The 25,266-nt window shown below is 36.5% G+C and overlaps 1 protein-coding gene across 1 annotated transcript; it reads left to right on the top strand.

The window, feature by feature from the left end:
• Positions 1-4,905: 4,905 nt before the first annotated feature.
• On the top strand, positions 4,906-5,853 carry LOC125919163 (olfactory receptor 12-like). Its single transcript, XM_049625675.1, has one exon. The coding sequence runs from the start codon at positions 4,906-4,908 to the stop codon at positions 5,851-5,853; it is 948 nt and encodes a 315-aa protein (XP_049481632.1).
• Positions 5,854-25,266: the final 19,413 nt, after the last annotated feature.

Here is a 25,266-nt window from a genome sequence, read left to right on the forward strand (position 1 = left end):
AAAACAGTTTGAGAAAACAAAGATATATAATACAAGAATACTCAAGTAACTGTACATCAGGATAGTAGGAGTGTTACAGAATTTTAAAGTAGTTGGTAGCTATTATAAAGTATTTTGTAAAACATGATTTTATATACACAACAAATTTACAAAAAAGAAATAATAAAATAAATTTAATATTAATTATATACCATGTATTGTGACGATATTAATTGACTGAATGATGCACATTAAAAAATAATTTGCAGGGGTGCCTGGGTGGTTCAGCAGGCTAAGCATCTGACTCTTGATTTCTGTTTAGGTCATGATCTCATGGTGATGAGATCAAGCCCTGTGTTGGCTTCACACTGAGCATGGAGTCTGCTTAACATTCTATCTCCCTCTCTCTCTCCCCCCGTCCCCTGCTTGCGCTCTCTCTCTCTCTCTCTCAAAACAAATAAATAAAATCTTTAAAAAATAATTTGCAAATCTGAAGGGTAAAAAAATCACTGATATTCCTTGCTTTCATTGTCCATTATTCTTGACTTGTAGGTGTATCACTTATAACTTTTAATACTAATAATTTTCAGTTAGGAGTTGTTTTTAGAATTTGATATAAATCAGAAAACCTATTTGCCATTTTATTTATTTATTTAGTTAGTTAGTTTATTTACTTTAGTTTTGAGAGAGAGAATGAGGGAGAGGCAGAGAGAGAATCCTAAGCAGACTCTGTGCTGTCTGTGCAGAGCCTGACATGGGGTTTGATCTCACAAACTGTGAGATCATGACCTGAGCTGAAATCAAGAGTTGGACGCTCAACCAACTGAGCCACCCAGGCACCTCTAACCTGTCATTTAAATGAAAAAAGTTGGGGGGATGCATGGGCGGCTCAGTCGGTTAAGCATCCAGCTTCCACTCAGATCATGATCTTGCAGTTTGTGGCACAGAGCCTTGCTTTGGGCTCTGTGCTGACAGCTCAGAGCCTGGAGCCTGCTTTGGATACTGTGTCTCCATCTTTCTCTCTGCCCCTTCCCACTGGCGCTCTGTCCCTGTCTCTCAAAAATAAATAAACACTAAAAAATATTTTTAAATAAATGAGCAAAATTTTATTTATTATTGGGGTTTCATAAAGTCTCAGAAGTGTCTTCAAATATTCCATGCCAAGACATTTTTACTGTATATAAAATATACGCTCTACTTTTATAGCATTCTTTAAAATGTCTTTTAGAGCCCAAGATAAAAGTAGACGTATAGAGTGGAAATGTAAGTAAAGTAACAGAATGCCTTGGATGTGGGTGAACCTGGTATATCTAAGCAGGATAGATCTAGTTTAAAAATCTATTGCATCTGGGGCACCTGGGTGGCTCAGTCAGTTGAGCAACCAGTTCTCAATTTCAGTTCAGGTCATGATCCCAAGGTCATCAGATCAAGCCTTGCATTAGGCTCATGCTCAGTGTGGAGCCTGCTTTAGTTTCTCTCTCTCTCTCTCTCTCTCTCTGCCCCTCTCCCACTCACTCTGTCTCTCTCTCAAATAATAAAATAAAACAAAGAAACAAACACCCACTGCATCAGAAAAGCAAGAAATAGGTTATATATATATTACATATTTGTGTTGGATAAAGACAGAAATTCCTGGAAGTATTATTCGTAAAACAATGCCTTGAAGGATGAGGAATATCCTTTTAGGGGAATCTTTATAATTAATAATGATTTTGATTGACTGTGAGTGACTCAACCACTATTCTTCCAGGAAGCAAAAAGAAGACTAAATTCACTGATTCTTGAACTTCTACATGGAGACTGATTTCTTAAGTCATTTGAAAATCTTAAAGTCCATATGAATGCTTTTCCACGTTCATCTCACTAATAAGATAATTTTCAACGTTAAGATTAAGAATGAGGTGTGATCCAGGAATCAGTATTAAAAGTAGAGTGAAACAAACCCTCCCCAGCTGATTCTGAGGTATGGGGAAGTTTGGCAAACACTGACCTAATTGACCTCCAGGGCCTTCTTACTTTTCCAAAACATCTGACGTCTGTGTGTGTGTGTGTGTGTGTGTGTGTGTGTGTATTTCTAATCTACTTTCTGGGTTTTAAGAATAACTATATGGCTAGATGAAATTTATGGCAGATTACATATAAGAGGAATCGTCAGTTCTGTCTTTGCAGAATATAAAGAGTAAGATATTTATTTTTTTTAATTTTTTAAACATTTATTTATTTGTGAGAGACAGAGACAGAACGCATACAGGGGAGGGGCAGAGAGAGAGGGAGACACAGAATCTGAAGCAGGCTCCAGGCTCTGAGCTGTCAGCACAGAGCCCAATGCAGGGCTCAAACTCACGAACTGTGAGATCATGACCTGAGCTGAAGTCCAATGCTTAACTGACTGAGCCACCCAGGCACCCCAAGAGTAAGATATTTCTTGAGTTTCAAACCAAAGACCCAGACTAAGATTTTCTTTTGGTTCAAATAAGTAAAAATGAGGAACATAAGACTTAGAAATAAAAAAGTCTGCTTATTGACTGTACTCAGAACAAATCTAATATATATTGTGAAGCATTTTTGTAATTAACTACACTTTTGTCAAATCTTCCTTTAAAAGAATAATCAATTAAAAGTTTCAGTGAAGCTTCTTTTGGAATCTGCTGGATCTCAAGTAAAGTAAGTGGTTTTTGAGCATCAACTTTTTCTGAAGGTAATTTTCTTAGTTTAGCAAACCTTTCTTTTTTTTCTATTAATCTTTCATAGATCCATTATTTATTGAGCACTTTTTTCTTCCCAGTTGCTATATATTTCATTTAATTTAAACATATCATTTAATTTAATCCTTATAGTAACAATCCTATGGGGTAAATGTTCTAAGACATACCTTGCTGATGAGAAAACCAAGGTGAATGAAATGTGAACAATTTTCCCAAGATTAGTTAGCCAGTGAATGGCATGACATGGATTAAAATTCAGATTTATGTGAGTTAAAATGTCACTGTTTAAAAAAAAATGCCACGCTTTTAACTAATAAAACATTTTGACTTTACACACAAAAAAATAGTAACAGAAGCTACACCAGTTTTACTTCTGATTCTATGGTACTTTTAATTTTATGAAAATTTCTGAGTAACAATGTGACTTCAAATATCATAGTAAGTTCCTTGAAGGGAAAAAAAAAATTGTCAGTTCTGAAATTAAATAAAGTAATGGAACCATAGAATTATAAAATTTCTTATATTTCACTTGAATTTAATATTTCTTTAAAAATTTTTTTGATGTTTATTTATTTATTTTTAAATGTTTATTTTTGAGAAAGAGACAGAGCACAGGTGGGGGAGGGGTAGAGAGAGAAGGAGAGACAGAATCTGAAGCAGGCTCCAGGCCCTGAGCTGTCAGCACAGAGTTGGACGCGGGGCTTGAACCTACGAACAGTGAGATCCTGACCTGAGCCAAAGTTGGATGCCTAACTGAGCCACCCAGGTGCCCTAAATTTAATATTTCTGATACTTAAAAATTACTGACTTTTTTTAAAAAAAGAGAAGTTCTTTTATATTTTTAAGTTTATTTATTTTGAGAGAGAAAGAGAGTGGCAGAGGGGTTCAGAGAGAAAGACAGAGAGAGAATTCCAAGCAGGCTCTACACCATCAGTGTGGAGCCTGACTCAGGGCTCCAACTAACAAACCATGAGATCATGACCTGAGCCAAAACCGAGAGCCAGAGGCCCAACTGACTAAGCCACCCGGGTGCCCCCAAATTATTGATATTTTATCCATATGCCTCTTTAGTGCTTAGTATTAAGATGGATAGTTATTTAAAAAGCAAAACCTATGAAATATTGATATTTTTGGCTCTATTTCCATTGATGCTTTCAGTTTCATTAACACATATACAAGGAAAAAAGGGACTTCTTGTTGGTGAAATACCTCTATATAAACAGAATAATTTCTATAATTGAGATGTTAGCATTTGACAAGAAAAGGCAAAGTCATGCTGGAGTTTGGCTGCCAACAAGAGAGTGGAGGTACCAGAATCAGAGATTAGAGATTTGCAGTAAGTGAAGTAGGAAGTAGAAGTTGAAAAAAGCATTAGTGGAAGAGTTTGATCATTTCATGTGACTTTCTTTGAGACTGGTGCTTCATTCTCCCTCCTGAAACAGTAATCCCATGTTTCCTAATGTCTTTTAAATAGCAGAATGTTTTGAGAACTAAATTAACTGTGTCTTTTAGTGGGAAAGGAGATGACCTGTGTTTTCACCCAGTCTTCCATTCCTAACACAAAAATAATTTTTAGGTGTTTGTTTCCTGGTTTATTTATTTGACTAATATTTGTTTGCTTTAAGATGTTCTAGTAATTGTAAAACTGAGGGTTGATGGGAGGGGAGGGTGGGTGATGGGTATTGAGGAGGGCACCTTTTGGGATGAGCACTGGGTGTTGTATGGAAACCAATTTGACAATAAACTTCATATATTGAAAAAAAAAAAGAAAATGGGCAAAATAAAGATGTTCTAGTAATTGTAAATATTGCCTTTCACACTCAGTCCCATGTTATTCTCACAGTAATCCCATAATGTATTATTATTATCTTCCATCTGATAGAAGATTTCAAGATGTTGAGAGTGCAGGTCATTATTTTAGATTCTATTAGATTGAAAGAGGCAAGATTTGGACTCAGTCCATCTGATTCCACAGCTCTGAACAAATGGCATAAAATGACTGACCCAGACGTCCTCATTTCCCATATTGTAATGACACTAAGTACAAAATATATGATATATTTGGGTACTGGTACTCCCAGGTAAGGCTATTCTGTCAGATGTGTTGCCAAGGACACTTAGCATTTTTTTTCATTCACTGGGAACTTTGGGAACCAAAAGTTAACAAGGCATTCCACAGGCTTCCTGATCATCCACTCATTTTCTCAGATAGGTCTCAGCTATGAAGAAAGAGCTGAATAGGAATTACTCAGAACTGACAGAGTTTATTCTGCTGGGATTCAGAACATCTCCAGATGTACAGATTTTTTTATTCTTATTCTTCTTGCTTATCTACATGGTCATTGTGGTGGGAAATATCAGCATGATAATTGCCATTAAAATAGACTCCAGACTTCATACGCCTATGTATTTCTTTCTCAGAAATTTGTCCTATTTAGATCTCTGCTACTCCACAGTCATTGCTCCCAAAACTCTGGCTACTTTCTTGTCCACGGACAAGAAAATTTCCTACAATGGCTGTGCAACACAATTCTTTTTCTTCGCTCTTTGTGTTGGGACTGAAGGCTTTCTTCTAGCCGTGATGGCATATGATCGCTTCTCAGCCATTTGCTCGCCCTTCCTCTATACTGTACATATGTCTCAGCAGGCTTGTATTCGTTTAGTGTTTGGCTCCTATATCTGTGGAGGCATCAACTCCATGGTCCAAACAGGTTTCACCTTCAGTTTGCATTTCTGTGGAGAAAACCGACTAGACCACTTTTTCTGTGACGTCCCAGCCCTGATCAAGATCTCATGTGCTGACACGTCTGTGAATGAGATTGTGCTGTACATTCTCTCTGCCCTCATCATCATCACCACCACAACTGTCATTGTGGTTTCCTATGCTTACATCCTGTCCACCGTCCTGAAGATCCCCTCGACCCATGGCAGGGGTAAGACCTTCTCCACTTGCAGCTCTCACATTACCGTGGTGAGCTTATTCTATGGGACGGTGTTCTTCATGTATGCCCAGCCTGGGGCCATCTCCTCACCACAGAAAAGCAAGATTATAGCTGTGTTCTATACTTTTATCATCCCCATGTTGAATCCACTGATTTATAGCCTAAGGAACAGGGAGGTGAAACATGCTGTGAAAAGGATACTGTTGAGAAAATTATCTTTTCATTGACATCCAGCTATCTATAAAACCGTAGAATAGAATAAAAACAATATTTTCAATAATTTGTTATAGAATAGTTTCAACTAAGGCCATCCAAAAGTTTTGAGTATCAAAGTGTTTTTTTTTTTTTTTCAGGAGTAGAATTTAGTGATTCAACACTTACATATAACACTCAGTGCCCATCCCAACAAATGCCCTCTTTAATGCCCATCACCCCACCCAACATCCTCCAGCAGCGTAATATCAATATATTCTTTAGAAATGAATTTAAAAATCAATATAGATTTTCCATATTCCTACAGAATTATTTCATGGTGTGGTGTGTAGTTATTATGTAGATTTGTTGTTCATGTTTTATTTTTCTTAGATGCATATGCAAAATTATAACTTACAAATACAGTACCCTAATTTAATACACACATTCAATTTATCAATATATATCTACAAATATATATAAATATGTGTAAATATTTACATCTCCACCTATATATCTGGAGAGGGAGAAAGGCAGGAGAGACATTACTGAATGTTCTATGCTTTGTTTTCTCCAAATCATAATCAAGTTTGCTACTGTCCAATCTTTTCAAATGAGATTTCAAGATACTATGGTATTATAAATTATTGGCTCTGTCTATATTATACAAAAGAGTGGTAGAAAGTATTACTTCAATAATATTCTTAATAATATCTTTCCATTGTCTAAACATTAATGATTGCACCAAGAAGCAAAAACTAAAAATAAATAAGTAAATGTGATATGGTTGATGTAAAACTATCTTGTCATGGGGGTCTTCTTTTTTTTTTTTTTAATGTTTATCTACTTGAGACAGACAGCGAGTGTGGGGAAGGGGCAGAGAGAGGGAGAGAGAGAATCCCAAGCAAGCTCCGTACTGTAAGTGTAGATCCCAGTGCAGGGCTCTATCTCACAAACCATGAGATCATGACCTGAGTCAAAATCAAGAGTCAGATGTTTACCTAACTGAGCCACCTGGGTGCCCTGTCATGGGGGTCTTAATAACAAATATTTGATCATCTTTCCAATATTGCTCATGTGTATGGGTCTCATTACTGTCTATTTACATTCTGGGATCATCTTCACAGATTGTGTATTGATTGAAAATCATTATTTTTCTCTAAATTTGAAAGATTATTGCCATAGAATGACATAAAATCATGGCTTATAATAATTTCTTTCAGTGTGTTTCATTATCTATAGTTTTATTATTAATCCTTAGAACTTTATCCTATTTTTTGTTCTTTAATGAAATTTGCCAAGGGTTTGACTTCATGCCTTTAGACTTTTGAACTCCTGGTCAATGTTTTTAAACTAGTTATTGTTTTAAAAAGTTAGTGGTATCTAGCCGTTACATAGGTTTATTGTTCTAGTTTTGTTTTGCTTATATTCAAAATTGAAACTCCTGAATTTAATACATAAATACACACATTGGATTCATTCATATAATATCTGCATATACATTTGCAAATATACATAATTATTTTGATTCATTCACTTATGATCTGGTTTTATTAAACTTTTGCTTCTGAGTTCATACGTTGAATGCTTGGTTAGTTTATTTTCTGTTTTTACTTTAATGACATATTTAAAACTTTTACTTACTGGGGCGCCTGGGTGGCTCAGTCGGTTAGGCGACCGACTTTGGCCCAGGTCACGATCTCACGGTTCATGAGTTTGAGCCCCGCATCGGGCTCTGTGCTGACAGCTCAGAGCCTGGAGTCTGCTTCTGATTCTGTGTCTCCCTCTCTCTGCACCTCCCCTGCTCATGCTCTCTTTCTGTCTCTCGAAAAATAAATAAATGTTAAAAAAAAAATTAAAAATAAAAAAAAACTTTTACTTACTTTTCCATGTATCTTGCTTTTGTTTTTGTTATTATATAATTTTTCTGCTTACTTTTCATGTTAAGAATTCTTTAGATGATGTTTCTTATTCCATTATAATTGATTTGTTTGAATGATAACATTTTATTGTTGATGAAATATAAAAAACAATATCTCATAGATGAAGAAAGAATATTTGATAAATTTTTACACCATTTTATATTAAAAACAGTAAAATCATAAAAGTAACCAAACATCATTAATCTGTCAAATTACATTTATAGGAACTAATGAACATTCTAAAAGGAAAGATATTAGACATATATGGATAAAAAATGTCCATTATCCTCAATGTAGTTCAGCATTTTATTATTTCTAGTAAGAGCAATGTGATAATAAATAAAAACTTCAAAGTATAAGGGATTAAACATAGGATTAAACTGTTCACTTACATGATTATTTACAAAGAAAATCTGAAGAAGTGTTATACAAATGTGTGAGTTAACATAGAAAATCAATTTCATGTTTATAGAACAGTAGTGAACAACTAAAATATTTAATTAAAAGGCTGCACCATTTCTATGTATATCAGATATTACCAAGGATTTAATATAATTTAGCAAAAGATATATACAACCTCAATGTGGAAAATTAGAAAATTCCTTAAAATATGCACTAGAAAAGTAACATTCAAAAATACAAAGAAGGGAAGAGTGATGTCCAGCAAGACCACAGAATAAGCTGTACCCTTCTCATATCCCTCCTGAACAATAATTTGGCATTCATCCGTGGACAAAGTGCCTTTGTGGGAGGTTTGGGATCCAGGTAGGAGACTGTGCAATCCTGGTATAGTCTGCCACTGAAGACAACCATTTCAAGATCACAGGCCAACATCCAAGCAGTTTGACTCCTGGACGTGGTCCCAGCTGTGGTTCTGGAAACAGCTCCATACCCCTGAGGACTCAACTACATCCCCTTTTGGCTTGATCCTGTGACCAGTACCAAATGCCAGGGCACTCAGAGGGAATCATGCCCCTCCATAGGTTGGGGAATAGGCATATAGACCTCCCGTCTTGTCTGTGGACCTGGAAGTAGCTGGCAAACCAGCTCCAGTCCCTCTCAGCCAGAGTCTGGGAGTTCCTGAAAATAAGCCCACCAAACGCGATCAGATTGTAGATTCTGAGTAGTCCTGTAACTGGGTTCCGGCCTGTCCCAGCAGCAGTTCATAAATTGTCCTGCTGACACAGAGACTAGGCAGGAAACACTCCTGTCTGCACCACTAAAGATCCTGAAAAGGCCATATGTTTCCCTACAGCCACAGTCTGCCAGCAGTCCTGCGAGTCCAGGGACCCAGCAGGAGACACTCCTGTCTGTGCACCTGGCAAGAGATACATGAGGACCTGACTATGGACCCTGAAAGAGATCCTTGTCCCAGTGCCACCCTACTGAACAAGCTGCCGGAGGCAGTCCATCCACCCAGGGACCAGACAGCATCAGTGCTCACCCTAGCCCCTGGTAACAAGCATGCCAACAAAGACTCCACTACAGACCCAAGGACAGTCTTAAACTGGCTCCAATCCAGTACCACTACAATTCTGGAGGTGATTCCTTTAGCTCAGGAAACCAACAGGAGGAGGACTTTACCTGCTGAAACCAGTCCATAAATCTTAATGGAATAAGAAGAGGTGTTTGCTCCCTAAAACACATATATACCAATCCAAAGCCACACGGATCACATAGAATCAGGTAAACACGATGACGTCGACAAATGAATTAGTAAAGCTCTTGTAACAGACCCCAAAGAAATGGGGATCTACAGTTTGCCTGACAAAGAATTCAAAATAATCCTCTTAAAGAAACTCAGTGAACAACTAAACAGAATCAGGAAAACAATGCATGAGCATGCTGTCATGTGGAAGACAGGTTTTCTTCATAATTTTAATGTAAACGTATCAGCCAATCTAATAAACTTTTCTGAAAGTTTCAGCACAAAGAATTCAAGAGAAAAATAAATTTTTCAGGAATGAATAAATGTAGCTTTGATCAATTGTGCCTTGGGAGCATAAATTATTTCTCATCCATAAGGAAAAAAATGAAATAGAGAAAAAGATTTTAAAGATTACAAAGGGCTTCAATCATGTAAGAAGAGATAAGTACATGTAGGAGTAGTTTTGCCCAACAAAGGCACTTTATAAAAAGTAAAATCACAAAATGCAAGCTTAAAGAATATGTTTATAGTACATGTTCACATATACACAAATGTTCACAACCAATAAGATTATATACTGAGCTCGAGGCACCTGAGTGGCTCAGTCGATTGAGCATCAGACTTGGGCTCAGGTCATGATCTCACGGTTTGTGAGTTAGAGCCCCATATTGGGCATGCTGTGGTCAGCCTGTCAGCCTGTGAGAACAGAGCTCACTTTGGATCCTCTGTTCCCCCTCTCTCTGCCCCTCCCCTGCTTGTGCTCTCCCCAAAATAAAAAAAAAAAATTAAAAAGATAATATACTGAGCTCTACAAACGTATAAGAAAGGCACAATTAACCAGGGTGAAATGGATAAAATATTAGTGCACATTCTACAGAAGAGCAAACAATATTGCAAAATTTAATTGGAATGTTTTATATCAATAGTGATTAGGGAAACGTAAATCAAGATTATAATAAAATTCCATTTTATGCCCATTTAATTAGAAAGAAGTGAAAAAGTCTGACCATGCCAAAGTTGGAGAGTACATGGTCCACAGCATACATTCTAAACAGAAGGATATTTTCTCTAAGGGAGCAAACATTGTTTCTGGCTTGTGATATAAAAATCTTATTTTTTTAATTTAAAATATTCTTTTGTATCATATCCTTTTTATTTACACATGGAAAATTTACACATTTATTTATTCCATGTGTATATATTTCTGTATATATACACACAGTTATTACCATATGATTGTAGTATTAACATTTCATGGTGGTGATTATAAAAATGTACAAAATAGGCTGTTGCGGGTGACAATGAAAAAATAAGATTCAATCTGCAAGTGGTCCACAGGTTGTATTTTACATCACATTTGGTAGTGTAAATCAATACAGATAATTTGGGAAGTTTGTCATTATCTTCTACAGTGGATTATTTATGTATCTTATGTCACAAAACTCTATTCTTGAATAGATACCCAAGAGGAGATCTTGCACATGAAGTGGAGAAGATATGTGTAAGAATGCTCATAACAGCATAATGAACAAGATAAAAAAATCCAGAAATAAAATGCTCATCAATGGGATTTTTTGATCAATGAAAACTGGTGTTTTTACACAACAGAATATTATGCAACAAAGAAATGACAGATACACCCACAACAAAAGTGAATCTAAATAATAATATGTTAAGGAGGAAGTCATTCCCCAAACATCACTTATGGAATATGATGTTTAAAAAAATTAAAGTCGGGGCGCCTGGGTGGCTCAGTCGGTTGAGCGGCCAGCTTAGGCTCAGGTCATGATCTCACGGTCCGTGAGTTCGAGCCCCGCGTCGGGCTCTGTGCTGACAGCTCAGAGCCTGGAGCCTGTTTCAGATTCTGTGTCTCCTTCTCTCTGACCCTCCCCTGTTCATGCTCTGTCTCTCCCTGTCTCAAAAATAAATAAAAATGTTAAAAAAAAATTAAAAAATTAAGGTCTATACTTTATTCAGATTTCATTAGTTGTTTTTTTTTTTTTTTGATTTTTTTTTTTCATTTCCCGGACCTCTTTCAGGATACCATGTTACATTGTATTCTCATGCCTCTATAACCTACTCTAAACTGTGACAGTTTTTAGACCTCCCTCGTTTTTGATAATCTTGATAGCTTTGAGGAGTAGTGGTCAGTTATTTTGTAGAATGCCTCTCAGCTGGAGTTTGTCTGATGTTTTTCTTATGGCTAGACTGGGATTGTGGGTATATATAAGGAATATCATACAGGTGAAGTGACATTCTCAACACATCATATCAAAGGTACAATGGGTACATACTATCAACATCACTTAATCCCTGACAATGTTAACCTTTATCGTCTGGCTAAGGTGGTGCTTATCAAGTATCTCCTCTGTAGTTACTTTTTCTCTCTTTTCATACGATTCTCTTTGGAAGCAAATCAGTAAGTACAGCTTCTTCTTAAAGAGTGGGGAGTGAAGCTTTACCTCCTGGTGAGGTGTGTCTACATAAATTATATGGAATTATGTATGTGACACTTTTTAATAAAATAAAAGCAACTGAAATAAAAGTAGTTAGAAAGACCTGTGTATTTACTCAAACTATTTTAAATGTTAGCAACTGGACGATTAAGGCAGTGAGATTTGGGATGGGAGGATGCAGGTATGAGAGGAACAGCATGGTCTGAAGTTGATAGTGGAGCATGAAACAAGGATTACCACAAATCCGTTTCTGCACACTTGAAATTCAAGTGTGTTCAAATTATAATTTTGTATTATTTTTGTGTGTGCTTAATGATATTCCCCAGAATTCTATCTGATACATTAATATTTTTGTTTCTTCCTTTTTGTTTTCAGTTTGTTTTTTCCTTAACCTTTGCAACTCTCTTTATTTTCAGTGTTTATTCAGTTCTCTTTCTTCCCACTTGGTCGCTTTTTATAAGCTTTATAAGTCATAAACATTTTCCTAGGTTTCCAAGGAATTTTATATTTTAGTTTTTGCATTTATTTTTGTGATGCATTTTGAGTTAATTTTTGTATGTGGTGAGAGGTATAAATTAATTTTTTTGCATATAGATATCCAATTGTTTCAGCACTTTGTTGAAAAGATTATCTTTTTTCCACTGAAAAAAAGATTTTGTATCCTTGCTGAAAAATCAACAACCATGTAGGCGTAGATCTATTTCTGGACTCTCTTGCTTTGGTCTATCAGGATGTCTTGATATAAATTCCATGCTGTTTTGATTTATAATGTCTAGAATTACAATGCTAGTATTAGAATTAGTTAGGCCTCCAATTTTGTTCTTTTTCAAGTTGTTTTGGAAATCCTCTGTCCTTTGAATTTCTACGTGAAAATTTAGGATAAACTTACCAATTTCCACAAAAACCTTGTTGGGATACTGATTCAAATTGATTTGAATTCATAGATCAATTAGGGGATAACAAATCTAATATTATTGAATCTTCCAATGATTTAATATGGCATATCTCTCTGTAATTTCTCTTCTGTAATTTCTCTCTGTAATTTTTTTTTAGTTTTTAGTAAACTGGGCTTGCACATTTGTCAGATTTATCACTAAATATTTAATATTTTTATTCTATAGAAATTTATGTTTTTAGTAGAATACAATTCTACTCAAACTCCTCCAGAAAATGAAAATAGAAATAATATATCCCAAATCATTATGTGGCCAACATTACTTTGATAGAATACCCATCTCTCATGTACACAAATATGCAAAAGTTCTTTTTTTCTTAAGTTTATTTACTTATTTTGAGAGACAGGGAGAGTGAGTGGGGGGAGGGGTAGGGAAAGAGGGAGAGAGAGAGAGAATCCCAAGCAGGCTCCAGACTGTCTGTGCGGAGCTGTTGTGGGGCTCAATCCCACAAGTGTGAGACCATGAGACCTGTGTCGAAACCAAGAGTGGAACGCTCAACTGACTGAGCCATCCAGTTACCAGATACAAATATACAAAACTTTAATAAAATTTTAGAAAAATCAAATCCACAATACATAAAAGGGATACTGCATCATGACCAGTAAACTTTATACCTGGAAAGTAAAGTTGGTTTGACATTTATTATTTCTGGTAGTTTTTCTGTAGATTCTATTGAATTTAATGCACAGATAATCATGACATCTGCTAATAAATGCAGTTTTACTCTTCTTTTCCATTTGGAGTGCCTTTTTAATATCTTTCTTAACTTATCACACTTTCTTGAACACTCAATTCAATGGTGAACAGCGGTAGTGAACCAGATATCCTTGTTTTTTCCCTGGTGTTAGCAGAAAATTCTCTCTCTATAGGGTATGATGTTAATGGTTGTCTTATTGCAGATGCTTTTGGTAAGGTTGTGAAGCTTCCTTTATATTCTAATTTTCTCATAGCTTGCACCTATAATGCAGGTTGAATTTTTTCCTTATCAATAAATTTTATCATGGTTTTTCATTTTTAGTCTATTAGTAGGCTGAATAATATCCTCTAGTTTTCTCATGAGGCTGTATGGTTATGATATCACCAAAAGGATATAAGCAGCAGTGTCATTTGAAAATTATAAGTACCCTTAAAGGAAATTTGTACATCGTTCTTCTTCCTCCTTAATTTATAAGGGCTTTAATTTTTTTTTTAAATTAAAATTTTCTCTCTTTGGCTGGAGCTCAACAATGGTATGCATCAAAACTTAGTGGCTTAACACAACAAACATTTAAAAGCTCATCATTTAATGATTATCTAGAATATTAACCCAGTCTCCTTAACATGATGATGGGCACAGAGTTCACAAATACAGCAAGAGGGGTATTTGAAAATCCTCATAAAGGTTAAAAATTCCCACAACATCAATGCTACCACATTATATAAGTCAGTGTGATTCACAAGGCCACCCTAGATTCACCTCTTTGTAAGTAAGACCTGGAAAATATCAGAGTGATATTTGTTATTAACTACAAAGTGGTATCTCCCTGTTGAAGGGTGTAGACTAACAAGTTAGAAAGAGCAAGTGTCCTTGATGAATGTAAAACTACTACACAATTTCTTCATTGTTTATCTCAGGACATCAGTTTTTGAAAAGGAAATAAACCTACAGTTAATTTAAGCCACATTTATTTTGTGATTAACAAACTAACAACTTTCAAGAATCATGCTTACAAATATACAATTCAGCCTGGATTCTTCTGTAGGGGAGTCAAAACTTTACCTCTACCCATCTTAGGTTCTCATTTGGGGCTCTTAAACAAAAAGAGATTGACAAGAGGAAAAAAAAACAGTTTATTAATGTATGCAGTGCATATCACATGGGAGAAACCTAAAATAAAAATAACTTACAACGGGGATTTAGAATTCCGGTTCACATAGCAGCTTCAGCAAACAACAATACATGTATTGAGAAATGACTGGACAAAGGAAAGCAGTTTTAGGCTTCCACAGTGGCAAACTGAGAGAAGGTAAATATATATGGGGGAAAAAAAAAACCCAACAACTAATGGACTAAGCTTTATTTGCAGATTTCTCTGGTGCCATCTCTGGGGTGATGAGTCTGTTTCCAGCAAAACAGACTCCAAATTTGAGCCTTTAGCTCAACATACTTTTTATGTCAAGGAGGCATATTTTGGGATGACATTCTTCATTCCCCCACATAGTGATGCTGGGTGATTGCCTCTCCCACACTACAACTTTGAGGTTTATTTCCCAGGAAGAGTAAACTAAAAGATTTCTAGATTTGGAGACAGCAGAGAACATGGGTGGGCATCATACCAAAAGATGGAGCAATTAAAAACTATATCCTAAACAAATGTGAGATGTTCCGGGATTCCTCCCTCACTTCCATGCCAGAATACTGGCTATCAGACTGCTATCCATTATTCAGTAATTCATATTTCCCAAAGGAAAGACTCAAATATACTGAAATTGAGGATTTACCAATAAATGACCCAGAATTAAAGTAAATTCTCAAAGCAATAAAAAAATCATGTTATGTAAAGAATGAAATGTGCATTTTAGACATTTTGTCTTTATCAAGAGCCTTTAATAAACAATGTGCTAAATAAATGTGGAAAAATACAGACACAAACAAAAGCATCAAATAAAAATATATGGAGGAAATGTGCAATGTAGCAGAATCTCTTTTGCAACTTCTCAACTCTGTCATTATAACAAGAAAATAGCCATAGAGAAATAGGAATGAATGAGCATAGCAGAGTTCCCATAAAATTTTACTGACACTGAAATTTAAAATGCATATAATTTTCATGTGTCATAAAATATTTTTTTTACATTTTTTCCAATCATTTAAAATTGTACAATTTAAAAATGTGAAAAATGTTTCTAACTCACAGGCATGTAAAATCTTGTGGCTGACCAGATTGGATCCAAGTGATGAAATTTGAAGTGGGGTTCGTGAGCAAACGGCTAAGAAAAAATTCTTAAGACATTTTTAGTGCGACAAGGTGATTTTGTTATAGCACAGGGACAGCACCCATGGGCAGAAAAAGCTGCTCCAGGATTGTGAGGAGTAACTGATTATATATTTTTAAGTCTGTGCAGGGACGGGGTGGTAGAGATAACGTTAGTTTCTAAGGAATTTCTGTAGGCTGAAAGCTGGTTCTTACAAGATTCAGAATTTTAGCTATTGTCAAGATAAGGTTGCTTTCAGTTTTTAAAAAAATGTTACATTAAGGCCTTAAGGCAGCTCTGAACTTCCCGAGGAATGTTACTGGAGCTGCACGTCTCTGGTATCTATCAGTGGGCTGTAAGCTCCAAGGAGATTTAATTTAAACTACATTTTTCTTGCCTTTGTTTCCCTCATCACAAGGGCTATACAGTGTGCTGACTCCTGATTTAAAGAGTTATCTTTTAGAGAAATTTAGAATGAGAAAACAAGGGGAGCCTGGGTGGCTCAGTCAGTTAAGTGTCTGACTGCAGCTCAGGTCATGATCTTGCAGTTTGTGAGTTCAAGCCCCGCTTCGGGCTCTGTGCTGACTGCTCACAGCCTGGAACGTGCTTCAGATTCTGTGTCTCCCCCCGTCTCTCTGCCCCTCCCATGCTCAGGCTGTGTCTCTCTCTGTCTCTCAATAATAAATGTTAAAAAAATAAAATGAGAAAATAATATTTTATTTTATATTCATTTAGTCCATTTTAAAACTTGTAATTTCTTTCTGTAGATCAAGTTCTTGACCCATATTATATTACCTCTATATGAAATACTTTATACACATTTTTTAAAGTGGGAAATGAATGTCTTTAAGTTTTTATCTTAGACAGTCTTTCTCCTTTGTATTTGAAGGATATTTTCACTGGATATACAATTCTAGGTCTGCAGTTTCTCGTGGGTTTTTTTTTTTTTCTGTCTGTTTTTTAGCAGTTTAGAGATGTTACTCTATTGTTTCCTTGCTTGCATGGTTTCTTATGAGAATTCATCTGTATTCCTATTTCTCCTTATCCTGATTTCTTTTCCTTTTTTTTAATCTTTCTTTCTTTCTTTCTTTCTTTCTTTCTTTCTTTCTTTCTTTCTTTCTCTTTCTTTCTTGAGAGAATGAAAGCAGGGGAGGGACAGAGTGAGAGTGACAGAGGATCCAAAGCAGGCTCTGCGCTGACAGCAGTGATCCTGATGTGGGGCTCAAACTCACCAGCCTTGAGATCATGACCTGAGCTGAAGTTGGGTGCTTAGCCCACTGAGCTACCCAGGCGCCTCTTTGTCCTTATTTCTTTTATAGATGCTTTCTCTTCACTTTTCTGGCTGCCTTCATAATTTTCTCTGTCTCTGTTTTAAGTAGTGTGAACACCATATGTCTTATGTGCAGTAGTTTTGGTATTTTTCCTGGTTGGTGTTCCCTGAACTGTGTGGATCTCTGGATTTGTGTCTGTCATTTATTTTGGAAAAATTTTAGCCATTATTTATCAAACTTATCTTCATACTTATCTGTAACCTACATGTGATTTCAAAAAAAATTTTTAATGTTTATTCATTTTTGAGAGACAGAGAGAGAGAGCATGAGCGGGGAAGGGGCAGAGAGAGAGGGGCACACAGAATCTGAAGCAGGCTCCAGGCTCTGAGCTGTCAGCACAGAGCCTGATGCTGGGCTCGAACTCACGAACTGCAAGATCATGACCTGAGCCGAAGTTGGACGCTCAACTGACTGAGCCACCCAGGTGCCCCCCTGTGATTTCAATTACACACGTGTTGCACTGTTTGGTATTGTCCCACAGTTATTGGATGCTCTGCTTTCTCTTTTAAAAATGTTTTATCTCTTTACATTTCATTTTAAAGAATTTATATTGATTTATCTTCATGTTCATTAATTCTAATAATTTTGGGGAGATGTATAAAGTATACTAATGAGAACAGCAAAGACATTCTAAATCTAGGTTACTGTGTTGATTTCTAACATTTCCATTTTTTTCTTAGAGTTCCCATCTTTCCCCTAAAATTAAATTTATGATCTTCCATGTTGTCTATTATTTCCATTACATGACATATTAATCATAGTTACTTTAAATTCTCTGTCAGAAAGTTACAGGTAAGTTGAAAAAATAGTAAAAAAAAAAAAACCCTTTCCTTAAGTCTCCACTTCCCACAATGTTTATGTTTTACATAATCATAGAACAATGATCAAGGATAGAAAATTAAACAGTATCTTGACTATACCTTATGGCTAAAGACAAAAGGTCATACCCAATTGCTGTAATCTAGTAGGGAAAAGTGTTTTTCACAATTTTGTTTTAAATTAAAAAATACTTGATTCATAGTATTTTCCATTATTGTGGAGATATAAATATGTTTAATAGTTTTTGACCAGTGGTTTACTTGGTAATAGATTGTAAATTTTACAAATATGAAGGAACTGTTGCCATGGCCCAGAAGCTCAGTGGGATCCTGTCCTTCATCCCCAAGATTGAGAAAGGGCGGAAGAAGCTGGACTTCAAGCTGCACTTCAGCTGTACCTCATACTTGGTCACAACGCCCTGCTGCAGCGATGCCTCTGCCAAGTTGCTAGAGTCTGGGGACCTGAGCATGAGCTCACTCAAAGTCAATGGTATTAGTATGTCCTTCCAGAACCTTCTGGCATAGATCTGTTTTCATCACCATTTTTCTGTGGTGGAGAGAGTACACTCCTGCACCTCCATGTATATACAGCCGCCCCATCCAGGGCCACCATGCCTGTCTGCTGGTGAACAAGGAAAGAAGTCCCTATCACTCGATGGGAAAGCAGTGAATGGATGTTGCTGAGCAACTTGCTGGAGGAGATGAAGGTGACGCCGGCCAGGACAGGAGCCAGGTGGCCCGGGTCCACCGTCGCCCACCGTTCAAAAGGAGAGGTGATATGTTGTTACGCTGGTTTATCTTGTCATTTTTACTTCGACTCTTTCTACTCTCTTTGGCGAGAAGCCCTCATCCAGCCCCCAATCCACGGGGCGCTGGTAGCTAGGCCGGCCCCCTGGGGGAAAAGCTTACCTGCCAACAGGCTGAGGACACTCAGTGGACTGCACAGGGTGGTGTGTCTTGCTTCTGTGAGGCCATCTAAGTCCTACAAGTCCCCCAGGTATCTTGCTCGGGGGCACCTGCTCACTGCAGAGACGCTCTCTGTCACCCTCACAGCCGTGATCCAGGACACCTGGTGGCCAGAGGGTTGTTCAGCCTGCTGTCCCTTGTGTTCTCTGCGTCCCACTGGTGCGTTCATGTGCTGGGCCCGGAGCAGGGGGCTGCCACCTGGGGTGGGGGTCCACACGGGATCCTTGATGGAGCAGGATCTGGACCTTGCTGGTTTACATTTTTTTCCTGTTCAGTGAAATGTGTCTTAGTAAGCACTGTGTGATGAGTGGTGGGACTGTTTGGGATTATAGGTCCTGTCACTGAATGCTCCACAGGGTTTGTTCCCACATTGTGCCCGCAGTTGCCAGGAAGGCCCCGTCCTGGGGTGGCCCCAACCCCTGGAATGCACCTCATGGGCAGGCCAAGGGAACTATGGACCAACCCAGTGAAATGTACTTCCTTAGAGATGATGGTCCTCAGTGACAATTAATTTCCTTTTGATGAACACTGTCACTTTAACATGTAATCTATTCTTGTAATCACAAGAATCCTGTGCAGGATTCTTTTACAAAATATGACTGGAATTTTAATTCAAAATTGTATGATGTGTTAATATAAGAATTTATTCACTATGACATTTCCGCATAAAGGAAAGAGGGATGTATCACACTGCCGTAATGATTTTGTGTCACGATGATCCAATAAACTTGTAAATAGAAAAAAAAAAAATATGAGGGTACTGTTAATGAGCTTTTCCAGTTGTTGCCTTATTTATTTATTTCCAAAGAATGCTATCCATATATGTATTTCTAATTGTGATGAATCTAACTTGACTGCCTAATTTATGATTTTATTTTGATAATTATTCCTCATGTGCTGAAGAAGAAACTGCATTCTTTTGTTTTGGGGGCCCATACACACATTATACATGTGCATGTTTATATATATTTTAGCAGGTGTCTATCATATCAGTCTTTTTAACTGTACTTCTTTACATTTTTTCTGATTTCCTGTCTGCTTTATTTTTTAATATTTAGTGAGATATGTGATGATCTCCTACTATGATGGTGAACTTGGCAACTTGTTTCTGTAGCATGTTTTCTATATAGAAGCTATTTTATGAATTACAATTTGAGACTAGTTTTATTCAGTTCTAAATTTAAGTTTTATCAATATAAGAATACTTCTATTTTAATAATGTCCTTCTTACATTGGTGCCTTTAACTTATCTATGCATTTGAATGAAATCAGAAGTTGATAAGATGTCTATACAGCCTCCAGAAAGGTAGGAGAATTCTGGTAGCTCCTCGTCTTTGCCAGTTGCTTATCTGTCTTCTCAATAGTAGCCAGTCTAGTTTGTGTAAAGTGGCCTCACATCATGATTTTAACTTTAATTTCCATACTAACGATGTCAAATTAGTATGTTTCTGTGAACTCATTGGCCATAAGCTGTCAAATAAATGGATGTTCTTTTGTCCATTTTTATGGTGATATGTTTGTCTTTTAATTGAATTCATAGGCATTCTTATATACTCAGGATAAAAGTCCTATGTCAAGATACATGAATCATAGGTATTTTCTCTTAGTCCATATTTTGCCTTTTCATATCAAATGTGATGTCCTTTGAAGAACACATTTTTTAAATTTTGATGAAGTCAAATTTATCATTTAAAATAATAGTGTTTCATGTGTTTTTTTCTGAGGGATGCTTTCCTCCTCCGAGTTTTCAAAGATAAGCTGTGGGTTTTCTATAAGTTTAACAGTTTTGGTTTCATGTTTATGTCTGTGAATCCACTTTAAGTCAATTAGGGGACATGATACAAGGTGGGATCCAGGAGCATTTTATTTGTTTTTGTTTGTTTGTTTGTTTGTTTTTATGGCTAGTTATTTCTGCACTATTTGTTGAAAAGAATTCTCTTTTTCCAGTGAATTTCTCTTTGCTAAAAATAAAAAAAATCATACACATGCAGTCTTTCTGCATTCTCTTTTCTTTTTTTTTTTAAATTTTTTTTCCCAACGTTTTTTATTTATTTTTGGGACAGAGAGAGACAGAGCATGAACGGGGGAGGGGCAGAGAGAGAGGGAGACACAGAATCGGAAACATGCTCCAGGCTCGGAGCCATCAGCCCAGAGCCTGACGCGGGGCTCGAACTCACGGACCGCGAGATCGTGACCTGGCTGAAGGCGGACGCTTAACCGACTGCGCCACCCAGGCGCCCCTCTGCATTCTCTTTTCTGCCTCACTGATATATTCTTATGCCAATACAACAGTTTTCTGATTGCTATATCTTAATGTTAAATCTAAATCTAAAACCAGTTTAAGTCCTCCGATTTTCTTTTTTTTTTTAATGTTACTGCTATTCTATATTCTTTGCGTTTTCATAAAAATAATAGAATCAGCTTTTCAACTTTTTACAAAATATGACTGGAATTGTAATTCAAATGGTATTAACTTTATAGCTCAATTTGGGGGAACTCAATATGTTAATAATACATCTTAACAATTCATGAGTACAGTATATCTCTCTAAGCTTTCTGGAATTTCAGCAATGCAGATTTCAGTACAGAGGGCTTGTGGATGTTTTGGTAAGTTTATTCTAGGTTTTTAAATTTTTTAATGCTCTCCTAGATGGTGTTTTTAATGCTGTTATTCAATTGTCCATTGCTTATAGTGGAAATGCATGTTCTTATTAAGTTAAATTAGTATCTTGCAATCTTTGTGAACTTAGAAATTTCCTTTTTTTGTAGATGCCTTGAAATTTTAAAACATTTGTTTTTGAGATAAAATATATATAAAATAAAATTTACCAATTTTAACTGTATAATTTAATGAGTTATGGTGAAAGTATACATTCATGAAATCATCATTAAAATCATGATTTAGGGGTGCCTGGCTGGCTCAGTCAGTAGAACATGTGACTCTTGATCTCAGAGTTGTGAGTTCAACTCCCATGTTGGGCCTAGAGTTTAATTAAAAATCTAAAATAAAGTTGTGATATAGAATATTTCCATAGTCCAAAAAAATTTCTCATACACCTTCACATTCAACCCTTCATTCCATTACTAGCCTCTAAGAATCACTGATCAGCTCTGTCACTATATTTAATTTTCTAGAACTGCATACAAATGGAATTTACAGCATTTATCTTTTTGTAATAACATCTTTCTCTTGGCATAATGTTTTAGAGATTGATTTATGTGTTTATATCAACAGCTTGCTCTTTTCATTGCTAAGTAGTATTTTTATTACATAGACGTATTGCAATTTATCCATTACCTATTGAACCTGAATTTGGTTTACTTCCTTTTTTTTATGTTTATTTATTTTTGAGAAGGAGAGAGAGACAAAATGAGCAGGGGAGGGACAGAGAGAGAGGGAGACACAGAATCTGAGGTAGGCTTCAGGTTCTGAGCTGTCAGCACCAGCCTGACACGGGGCTCAAACTCACTAACTGCGAGATCACGACATGAGCCAAAATCAGACATTCAACCAACTGAGCCTCCCAGGAGCCCCTATTTCCTTTTTTTAAACTCTTATGGTAAGGCTGCTATTAACAATCATATACATAACTTTGTGATGATATATATTTTCATTTCCTTTAATAAAATAATTGGGGTGATTATTGATTTAGAAAGTGTATATTTGATTTTAATGATACTCCATACCGGTTACAAAGGAGCCGTACATTTTGCATTACTTACCAGCAATGTGTGAAAGTTCAACTTGCTCCAAATCCTATCAACACTTGGTATTCTCAGTGTTTTTAACTTCAGTCATTCTCATGGGTATGTATTGACTTAACTAGCATTACCCTGATAACTAGTCATATTAAGGCTCTTTTCATTTGATTAACATTCATATAGCTTGTCTGGTAATGTTTCTGTTAAAGTTTTTGCCCATTTTTTTTTGCCTTTAATTTTTGAGTTATAAGAGGTTTTTACATGTTGTAGATAACTTCTAATAGATAAATGTTTTTCAAATATTTTTTTCCCAATCCATAGCTAGCCTTCTCCTCCTATCTCCCAGGTTTTGGCAAACACCATTCTATTACTTTCTATCTCTATGATTTTGACTACTTTAACTACTTCATATAAGTGGAATCATACAGATTTTGTCTTTTTGTTTGGTGCCTGGCTTATGTCACTTAAAAAATGTCTTCAAAGTAAATGTATGTTGTAGCATATGTCAGAATTTCCTTCCTTTTTAAGGCTGAACAATATTCTGTTGTTTATATATATCATATTTTGCTTATCCATTCATAAATTGATGGGCACCTGGATTGCTTCCATGTTTTAGCTACTGTGAATTATGCTGCTACAAACGTGGGTGTACAAATATCACTTTGAGATCCTGCTTTTAATTATTTTGAGTATGTACCTAGAAGTGGAATTGGTCCATCTGATGACAGTTCTTTTTTTAATATTTTGAAGAATCCACTATGCAGATCTTCCTCAACTTATGATGGGGTTATGTTATGATAAACCTATCATAAGTCAAAAATAACATAAGTCAGAAGTGCATTTAATGTACCTAATCTACTGAACATCATAGCTTAGCCCAGCCTACCTTAAATGTGCTCAGAACACTTACATTAGCCTACCGTTGGACAAAATCAATGAACACAAAGCCTATTTCATAATAGTGTTGAATATATCATGTAGTTTATTGTATATTGTACCAAAAGTGAAAACAGGTGGTTGTAGAGGTACAGAATTGATGTAATGGTATTGATTGGTATCCCTTTCATGTTACTATGGCTGACTGAGAGCTACAGCTCACTGCTGCTGCCCAGCATCTTGAGCGAATATCATACCACATCCCCCTAGCCCGGGAAAAGATCAAAATTCAAAGTACCGTTTCTACTGAATGCACATTGCTTTTGCACAGTTGTAAAGTCAAAAAATAGCAAGTTGAACCGTCATAAATTGGGGGCCATCTGTACTGTTTTCTCCAGCTATACAGCTTTACATTCCCCCCAAAAGTGTACCAGGTTCCAATCTCTCCACATCCTCTCCCATGCTTGCTTTCTTTCTTTCTTTCTTTCTTTCTATTTCTTTCTTTCTTTCTTTCTTTTTATAATTTTTAAATATTTATTTATCTTTGAGATAGAGAAAAAGAGTGTGAGTCAGGGAGGGGCAGAGAGAGAGGGAGACACAGAATCTGAGGCAGGCTCCAGGCTCCCAGCCGACAGCACAGAGCCCAACGCGGGGCTCGAACCCACAAACCATTAGATCGTGACCTGAGCCCGAGTTGAATGCTTAACCGACTGAGCCACCCAGGTGCCCCTCTTTTGTTTTTAAATAGTAGCCATCCTAATTGGTGTGAAGTGATATCTCATTGTAGATTTGATATGCATTTCCCTAATGATTAGTGATGGTGAGCATCTTTTCATGTGATTTTTTTTTTTAATGTTTATTCATTTTTGAGAGACAGAGAGACACAGAGTGTGAGCAGGGGAGGAGCAGAGACAGGGGAGACACAGAATCCGAAGCAGATTCCAGGCTCTGAGCTGTCAGCACAGAGCCAACGTGGGGCTCGAACTCACAAACCAAGAGATCATGACCCAAGCCGAAGTCGGTCGCCCAACCAACTGAGCCACCCAGGCGCCCCACATGTGATTGTTATTTGTATATCATCTTTGCAGAAATGTCTATTAATTTCCTTGCCCAATTTTGAGTCTTATTTTTTTGCTTTTTGTTGTTGAATTTTAGGAATTCTCTATATATTCTGAATACTAGTCACTTATCAAATATGTGACTTGAAAGTATTTTCATCCATTCTGGGAATTGCATTTTTATTCTGTTGTCTTTTGAAGCAAAAATTTTTTTAATTTTCATTAAGCCTTTTTTGCCTGTATTTTCTTTTGTTCTCTATGCCATTGGTGTCCTATCAAACAAATATCAATAAATAATTGACAAATTCAATATAGCTTTAGCTTCATTTCAGTTATTTTTTCCCTAGTATCATTTAGTGTAAAATCATTCAGCTCAGGTTTTTTTCGTTTTTTAATTCCACTTTGATTCATGTATTTTTAAAATGTTTATTTATTTATTTATTTATTTATTTATTTTGAGAGACAGAGGGAGAGAGAGCGTGAACAGGGAGAGGCAGAGAGGGAAAGAGAGAATCTCAAGCAGGCTCCATGCTGTCGGCACAGAGCCTGATGTGGGCTCAAACTCTTGAACCATGATGTCCTGAGCTGAATTTAAGAGTTGGATGTTTAACTAACTGAACCACCCAGGCACCCTGATTCATGTATTTTTTTAAGTTTCTTTTATTTATTTTGAGAGAGAAAGAGCACTCCAGAGAGTGAGTATGTACACATGGGCAGGGGAGGGGGAAAAAGAGGGAGGACCAGAGGGAGAGGGAGAGAG

Source organism: Panthera uncia, chromosome B4 (assembly GCF_023721935.1).
Source record: "Panthera uncia isolate 11264 chromosome B4, Puncia_PCG_1.0, whole genome shotgun sequence".
Lineage (NCBI taxonomy): Eukaryota > Metazoa > Chordata > Mammalia > Carnivora > Felidae > Panthera > Panthera uncia.

What these genes read in the sequence shown, in the direction of transcription:
- LOC125919163 (XM_049625675.1), top strand. Translation starts at nt 4,906, where the DNA reads ATGAAGAAAGAGCTGAATAGGAATTACTCAGAACTGACAGAGTTTATT.